General features: G+C 40.3%; 1 protein-coding gene across 1 annotated transcript; it reads right to left on the reverse strand.

Moving 5' to 3' along the window:
• Nucleotides 1-5,378: 5,378 nt before the first annotated feature.
• On the reverse strand, nucleotides 5,379-9,158 carry LOC308367804 (CMRF35-like molecule 1; the record flags this gene model as incomplete). Its single annotated transcript, XM_080841793.1, has 5 exons — nucleotides 5,379-5,621; nucleotides 6,074-6,123; nucleotides 6,657-6,764; nucleotides 8,354-8,434; nucleotides 8,936-9,158. 5 exons carry the CDS (start codon nucleotides 9,156-9,158, stop codon nucleotides 5,379-5,381), a joined length of 705 nt encoding a protein of 234 aa, XP_080697919.1.
• Nucleotides 9,159-10,000: the final 842 nt, after the last annotated feature.

Consider the following 10,000-nt stretch of genomic DNA (forward strand, 5'->3'; position numbering starts at 1 on the left):
AGTACCCCGGGGATAGGGAGAGAGAGAGCAGTCATATACTCCAGCATCAACATCTAAAGGGAAAGCCCACTTTATTCATAGTGCAAGGGCATACATACAAGGGCTTGAACTTAGGTTTAAAGAGGAAAACACAAAGAAAGTTAGGGGTTGAGCCTCAGGGAATCAGTATAAAAGAAGTTTGATTTTTTTATAACAGTTGTTTTCTGTTTTCTGCCTGTACACTTCTGTCATTACTGCTTTTTTGTATCTGCATTACAGTAATTTTCTGTTCTTATCTCACTGAGCCTGAATCTCAGTTTGTTACCAATGAACAACTTAGTAATGTATTGATTTTTATCTGCCCAATGTATCTATTTAAAAACATCCTCTGAGAATGTATCTATTATCCATGTAGAATGTAATTTAACTATTGTGTATTTACTCATCCTGCTGTGGGTAATTTACAGTGACATGTATTATTTCAAATGAATGACATGTAATTGCAATGGAAGGATGAAGCAAGACATGTATGTTTCAAGTTTGTTTATTTGTCTGTGTAATAAGTTTCCATTAAAAAAAGGCACAGCCAAGAATGGAGAGTGAAATGGCCACTTGGTATATGTGACTTGGCATGGCATAGATCATGGTTTGATTGATGTGTGCATACAGGCACAGTCCATTTAAGCTGTAGTCCTATTATCAACATTCTGATTGGTGAAGCTGAATGCAATACTGACTTAGATCACTAGGAGTCAGGATAGGTATCTATAATGTAGGTATAAAATGTGTGATGGGGGGGGGGGGGGGGGGGATTTGCTCTATGAAACTCACTCCTATTTAATTATTAACATTCACCTCTAGGGGTTGCTGTCCATTGTTGGGGGGAAAAGTATTCACAGAGTGAATTGGCCACTTTGTATCAATTTATATGGGACTTGCTGTAATAACATAGACAGAGATAAAAACAATTATGTAGGTTTATAAATTACATTTGCGCCTTACAAGTATGGGTGTTTGCTATTTGTGTGTGCGTGTGTGTGTGTGTGTGTGTGTGTGTGTGTGTGTGTGTGTGTGTGTGTGTGTGTGCCCTGCGTGTGTGTGTGCCCCGTGTGTAGTTATATCTTAGAGAATGGTCAAAGAGAGTACACGCCAAATGCCAAACAGAAAACCACATCCTTGTTTGACACAAAACGAAACCCACCAATATGAAACGCCTCTTCACCGAGAGCTGCAACACACACACACACACACACACACACACACACACACACACACACACACACACACACACACACACACACACACACACACACACACACACACACACACACACACACACCCGAACATACACAGACACAGACACTGACACAGAAACATACACAGTTTAGCCACACCTTTTTATTTCTGTGACATTGACCGAGAGATGTGATATTAACCGAGAGATTCAATGGATCAAAATAAATCCAAAAGTCTAATCCTAGAACACCCAATTCATGCTGTAGGTATGCGTTTTAATCCAGTTTTTTGGGGGGGGTATCACAAAAAAAACATAATCACAGACCTTAATTCCAAAACATAAAGTAGCTAAAAACCTACAGATTAGGGTCGGGCTCTGGGTAAAGGCCTAAAGTTATGACTGGGTGAAGGGCCAAGACTTGTATGAGTGGGGTTAAGAGGATGAAGAAGGCAACACACAGAAGGTGGTGAAAAGCAACACACAGGAAGTGTGCTGTAGGTCAGAGTGGAAGAGCATGAAGGACGGGGACGACAAGCCACATACTGCAAAAATGCTTTTCTAACCTAGTGTTATTACTCTTATATTGAGATGAAAAAAAACAAGCAAATTTGGCTGCCAGTGCGTTAAGCAAATTTGGCTTGTTAATATTTCTTAAAATAAGTTATATTTGCTTGAAATAGGCAAAAATAACCTTACCAAAGAGCACTAGGTAAGTTCAATTTAGCTAGAAACAAGACCAACTAGATTTTTTCATCTCAATATAAGAGTAATAACACTAAGTTAGAAAAGCATTTTTGCAGTGCATAACTGGAGCTGGGGATGAAGACCAGATGGATACAACTGTTACAATTTCTCCCACAACCAAACCACAATCTTCCACACTGGCAGTCGATGCTTTGTCTTTATTTACTGCATGACACCACGTAAGCACGACGTGCATATGACACGTGGGACAGCCATTCTCCCTGCACAATGCTGAGAGAGAGAGGGAATGAGAGAGAGGTAGAGAAAGAGAATAAGAGAGAGAGAAAGACAGAGAGGGAGAGACAAACCAAAGAGCTGGCTGCTATCTGTGATGTTCACTTGTCTACACGTTAACTTCATGATATTGATTTAGGGTTTCATTATGTTAACCACACGGAACTAAAATGCAAACATGCCCTCAAAAATCTCTAGTCCTCTGTTCCACCACAATTAACCACAGTTAATCTTGCTGCTCTTTTGTACAGCGCATACAAACACAATTTAATTGCTTAAGAAACCACATACCTGAAACAAGAGAAATGATGACGAAGGATATGGTGTTCAAAAACATCCTTTGTTCCTTAATATGATGCGTATGTGTGTCTCTATTTAGGTATTCAGCGACTTGCACGTGTAGTGTGTAGCTAATCTGTCCGTGTGTGTGTGTGTTTGTTTGTGTGTGTGTATGTGTGTGTGTGTGTGTGTGTGTGTGTGTGTGTGTGTGTGTGTGTGTGTGTGTGTGTGTGTGTGTGTGTGTGTGTGTGTGTGTGTGTGTGTGTGTGCGTGTGTGTGTGTGTGGTTTACCAGTAGAGCCCCTTTGCTCTTTGCTCTTGGAGAAGAGGCGTTTCATTTCAGTGGGTTTCCTTTGGTTTCAGATAAGGATGTGGTTTTGTGTTGAGCGTTCCTGTGAACTCTGTTACAACTACACACATGGCATACACAAACACACACACACACACACATATACACACACACAGGCACAAATAGCAAAAACCATACACCTTACAAGACTTTGTGACCGGCGCAAATGTATTTTATAAACATACATACTATCTGTGTCTATTTCTATATCCTTTTTGGCCTTCCTCTGACACACACTCACACACTCACACACTCACACACACACTGACACACTCTCATACACACACACACACACACACACACACACAAACACACACACACACACACACACACACACACACACACACACACACACACAAACACACACACACACACACACTCACACACACTCACACAATCTCTCTCTCACACACACACACACACACACACACACACACACAGTCTACAGTTATTACTGTTATTACTTGAGTGAGCTAGTGAGCTAATATTGGATTGCGAGAACAAACATTTTAACAGACTGTGTGTGACATGAGCATATGACACATGAATACCCCCCCCCCCCCCCCCCCCAACAATGGACAGCCAGCAACCCCTAGAGGTGAATGTTAAGAATGTAATAGGAGTGAGTTACGTAAGGGATAACGGCCGACGAGCTGTCCAGTTCTACGAAGTTAATGGACGCTGCGGGGCAAAGAACACCACGACGCGGAGCGGAGTACTGGACAGCTCGGAGGCCGTTATCCCGCTTATCTCCCGTTTACAACATCCAATTTTTTTTTTACTATTATTATTTAAATTTCCTTTATCTTTAGGAAATTTAATATGCATAATAACCTGATGAATTCTTGATTTGAAGCCTAGTGCTCCCGTTAGAGAAAGTAGTGAGAAAGTAGTGCGTGGAACTGGACCTTTAGTTTCCCCGGGCGTTGCTGCAAAGTGACGCTCATGAGCTCACCTCTGTAAAGTAAACGGACACACGGACACAGGTATTGTTCATAAGGTTTTACTATTTACAGTTGAACTCCACGTTTCCGTTGATGGTGAAGTTGGACAGAGAAACAGGGAGGTCAAGTTTAGTAATTTTGTGTCGAAGGCTCACAATCGAGCCGGCTAGTTAGCCGTGTGAGCTACCATCTGTTTCAATGTTTTTTTTTTCTAAGCGCTAACAGCCGCCTACAAATAATATTGGAGACTTTCAGTTAAGAATTACAATACTCTGCAACATTCGTGTAGAACATAAACAACTAACCGAGTCAATTTAGACATATAAAAAGTCGTGTAGATAGCTTAATTGACATAAAACATTGCCCACTAACTTGTCCCAACACGCCGCCATCTTGGTTCAAATTATCCTAGCTGTCAAAAAATAAACGTTACGTTGGTTGTCAATGGTAGCCATTCAAGAGCATTGATATGGAAGGGCGATTTAACGTTTCTACTGGGACTACGTCCAAGGTGTCCAGTTATACGAACTTAATGTACACCCCACTAGCCAATCAGAAAACAGTATTTCGTTCCAGAGGGAGATAAATAGAGTTAATAACCCCCCCCCCACACACACACATTTTATTCCTACACAGTAGATACCTATACTGGCTTAAGTGATCAACGTCAGTGCAATCAGGTTCACCAATCAGAATGTTGATAATAGGACTGCAGCTTTAATGGACTCTGTCTGCATGTACACATCAATCAAATCATGATCTATTCCATACCAAGTCACATATAAACTGATACCAAGTGGCACATTTACTATCCTATTTTTAAGTGAAACGTATTACACAGGCAAATAAACAAACTTGAAACCTACATTAGTGATATCTTACCAGACACAAACAGAGGCTGTGTTTAATTTGTTTATTTGCTGAGATTCTGGTTTACCTCTTTTCAACATGTTTTCTATTTTAGGCACACCACTGGTAGTTTCACCAATATGCTTATGGTTTCAGTGCAAACCACAAGCAGAAGCACAGGTTTCCAGCTCTCTATCATAAGTGCCAAACAGCTTCAAGAAGGACCAGCTCTCTTTCATGAGCCAAACAGCTTTAAGAAGAATCACATGCAATTATAAGAACTACTGAAATGTGTAGGAGTGGATTGGTCTGGCTTCATCCTTTCATTGCAATTACATGACATTCATTTGAAAATAATACACATCACTGTAAGATGAGTAAATACAAATAGTTAAATGTCATTCTACAGGGATAATAGATACATTCTCAGAGGATGTTTTTAAATAGATACATTGGGCAGATATAAATTAATACATTAATAAGTAATTCATTGGTAACAAACAGAGCTACAGGAACAGTGCAATAAGAACTGAATACTACAGTAAATTAACAGTGAAATAATAATAATATAATTTAATAAAAACAGTCATGACAGAAGTGTATGGGCGGATGTAAGAAACAGAAAACAACATACGTATATATAAAAAAAAAAATCAAACCTTCTTTTATACTGACTCCCTGATCCTCAGTCTTTAACTTTCTTTGTCTTTTCCTCTTTAAACTTAAATTCAAGCCCTTGTATATAAATGAAGTGGACTTTCTCTCTAGTTGTTGATGCTGGAGTATATGACTGCTCTCTCCCTCTCTATCCCAGGGGTACTTTGTTGTTTTTCTCCCCCTGCTGGCAGGTCAGTGAATCTCACGCTGGCGTACTGGAGAGTGTCTGGATTCTGATTGGACGGCGGCTGAATGTTGGCATAGATGGTGGAGGGGTCTGTGCTGGGTGGCACGGGGCTGGAGGCGGAGAAGTGAGGATTGAACGTGACGTCAGAGTAATCACACTGACCCTGGGCAGAGACACGAGGAAAGATGATGTCATCAATATGAGCTGATCAGATATCATGAGATTGCTCTGTGCTCATGCACACACACACACACACACAATACACACATGTTTAAGCACATGAAAACACATACATACGCTTGCACGCACACACATACACATATGCTCACACATACGCTCACACTAACGCACACATACGCACACATACGCACACACACACACACACACACACACGAACACACACACACACACACACACACACACACACACACACACACACACACACACACACACACACACACTATGCACAAAGAGATGTATGAGCACAGACACACATACATACGCAAACACACACACACACACTATGCACACAGATATGTATGAGCACACACAGACACACACACACACACATACACACACACACACATGCAAAACAAACACACACACACACTTTACCTGTAGAGTATTTCCTGAGTCAGTGTTAGGTCTGTGTCCAGCAGGGAGATCTGTGTGAAAAAACCCAAAATACAATGAACCACACAATAAGGGCAATTTTTACAAAGGGTGTTTTCTCTCACACGTGTCTAACTTGGCTAATCGGAAGGACCATGTCTTCTCAACCTTATAAAGTGTAAACAAATATGAAATGTATAAATCTTTAAATAGTGACACAGTTTATAGTGAAATGTCAGAATGGATGGGGACATGGCGATGTCTCAACTGCAGGCTTACCTTCAGACTGTACTCATACAACATGGCACATTTGATAGGCTGCACCGCACAGGTCCGTCGCAGCCAATAGAATGAGGGCCCATGCATCAGGTGATTCATTTTGAACACTGACCATCGTGTGATTGGCCAAGTTAGACACTGGCATATTGAATTATGGGTGAGCAACAGCGAGTAGGTGAGTAGGTGAACAAGTGTGTGAGTGATTGATGATGAGAGGGGTGAGTGACTGATAATTAAAGGTGTGAAAGAGTGATTGATAATTAGAGGTGTGAGTGTGTGCATGAGTTATAAAGAGTTATCATCTCACCCAATGACTTCCTTCCTCTGGTCTTCTGTGTGTAGAGCATGAACAGACTGAGCACTAACAGAAACACCACCGCAGCAAGGCCAGCACATATGTATACAACACCATAACCTGAACAACATAGCAACACATTAAAACAACACACTTTACAGATACAACACCACCTTCAAAACATAACAACACATTAACACAACACACATTACAGATACAACACCATCTAAACAGGATAATCAGACATTAACGCTTCACACTTTACAGATACAATATGTTACACATCTGATTTATGACTCAAACACTTGCAGCGAACTCCTGAGCAGACGTTATCACACTTTAACACTCTTTAGAGACCAGAGTATACTGCTGTATGCATCAAATCCACTGCACCCAGGTGTACATGAGCTCACTAAGACATTATCACTCTTTAGCCAGACTTGCACTAATGCACAAGAGCTCACTTGATCAATGCATGAAGACGTTATCACAACACTCTTTACCAAGACCAGAGACACACAGCTGATGTGTGCATCAATACTACATCATCACCGGCAACCATGCACACAGGATCACCTGAGCGGCACATCACCATATGTTCAACCTATATATAACCATAACACCATATTATTAACCTACATATAACCATAACATCATATTATCAACCTATATATAACCATAACACCATATTATTAGCCTACATATAACCATAACATCATATTATCAACCTATATATAACCATAAGACCATATTATCAACCTATATATAACCATAACACCATATTATCAACCTATATATAACCTAAAGACCATATTATCAACCTACATTTAAACATAACACCATATTATCAACCTATATATAACCAAAAGACCATATTATCAACCTACATTTAAACATAGCACCATATTATCAACCTATATATTACCATAAGACCATATTATCAACCTACATATAACCATAACACCGTATTATCGGCCTACATATAACCATAACACTCACTGCAAAGATGAGATGAGCGACTATATGCATCAACTGTAATATGCAACAACTCCCCATCACGCCAAGATGTTCCGTATGATAAAACACACCTCTTCATTTCTAATCAGTCCATGGAAAAAGGTGCTGATTCACAATGATAGTGCATTTGCATTCAAAGACAAGGCGCTCATTAAAGTCACAACATCCCTGATGGTTGTAAGTGCATTTGTGTAGCTTGAGGCCATTGAATGACACACACACACACACACACACACACACACACACACACACACACACACACACACACACACAAACACAAACAGACACACACACACACACACACACACACAAACACAGAGTCACACACAAACACAGAGTCACACACACACACACACACACACACACACACACACACACACACACACACACACACACACACACACACACTAACACATGTACACACACACACACACACACACACACACACACACACACACACACACACACACACGTACGTATACACACACAGACACACACACACACAAAACACACACTCACACATACACACACACACACAGACAAACACACTATTGTGTGTACTTTAAATGAGCACAAATCAGACAAATTAGACTAAATGTTTTAAATGCATATGCTGAATGTGTGTGCAGATGAGTGGGGAGGGTTGGTCAAGTACAGGGAATGACTCTGTGACAGTGAAGAACTGGGCTAACCTGCTCCATCTTCTTTTCTGTGGACTGTGGTTTGCTCAGGAGGTGTGAAAGACGTGTGTTCAGGGCGCGTGGATTTGGGTTCTGGGAGGTGGAAAACAGGAAAAAAGAGACATTTTGTAAATATTTCTTTTTTAAGTGATGGTGTGGTATTGTAGGAAGCATAAGCTTGTCCTCTATAGAAGTGATAGAGATTGCCTTATTTATCACATTTCTGCATACATACTTGACACATTGATTCATACAAACATGCAAAAATAAGTCACCATACATATCACATACTTGTCACATACTATACAAACATAAAAAAAATACATAACCATGTATATATCACATACTTGTCACATCCCTAACTGTTGTTTTTGAAGGTCTGTGAGAAGTGGGACCTGGCAAAGTGGATGGGACTGCTATCAAAGTAAGGAGTTTAATAAAACAATAAACAATATGTCATAGATTTTATGTAATGAAAGTCTTGTTCATCACAAAAATATTATCAGTAATTAGAATAACATCAAATCTCAGTGAGGTAAGATAATTATCACAAACCAAAAGGCTAAAAACTACTTCAAAGAAAGTTAAACTCACCAGTAATCACCTCTAAAGTGATTTCATTGAATGTGTCTTTAAGGAAGCGGTCCACTCCACAGTAGTATATTCCAGAGTCTGTAGATCTGACTTTAGAGATGGTGACGGTGAACTCACCATTTCCATGATCAACCAGAGAGAATCTCTTTGGAAGAGACTGATACCCATCAGATTTGACAAGAATATCTGTATCTGTACACGGATCTTTGCAGAAGTATTTCATGTTGTCACCTGCAAATTTATGAGGACATTTGATTTTGGCATCTTGTCCCTCTCTTACAGTGATGATGACAGACTCCACACCACACAGAACTGTTTAGGGAATAAGAGAGGCAGTCAGTGAAATGCACACTAAGATGACATGATCTTCATGCCACACACACACACACACACACACACACACACACGCGCGCGCGCGCGTGCACACACACACACACACACGCACGCACACAGGCACAAACACACGTGTGCACACACGCACACGCACACGCACACGCACACGCACACACACACACACACATACATGCACTGACATGAACAATGCTCGCAGGGCAGAATTAGGACAATACCCCCTAATTATTGATAGTCAAAAAAGAGCTATAAAATGTTGGCAACATTTTAAAATAGGTGACCCCCACTCACTCAAATACCAAGAGCTGAATATAGGGAGGAGCCCCCTTATCCAACTTGTCCTGAGACTTAGCGACCTACACTAGCGAGTTTTGACCTACAACAAATCTCATCACTGAGGCTCAGGACAATGACTCAGTAGCTACGGAAATTAGACCCAACCAAGTTAGAAACACTGAAAAAGAAATTAATATTACCTATTGGAAAGAAGCAACCAAAACACAATTTAAATTACAATGCAATTTTTAACCTTAAATCGTGAATACTCAATAGCTACTTGAACACAGTAAAAGACACAAAACTCAAAACTGACAGATCTCAGTCAGGTCTTACAGCAATTATTCAGTCAGGTCTTACAGCAATTATTTGTACTAAACTATAAACCTGGTGCTAACATAAATGTGTCAAAGTGAACCAAAATATAAAAAGAACAAC

The sequence above is a fragment of the Sprattus sprattus genome (genome assembly GCF_963457725.1).
Source record: "Sprattus sprattus genome assembly, chromosome: 1".
NCBI classification, from domain to species: domain Eukaryota; kingdom Metazoa; phylum Chordata; class Actinopteri; order Clupeiformes; family Clupeidae; genus Sprattus; species Sprattus sprattus.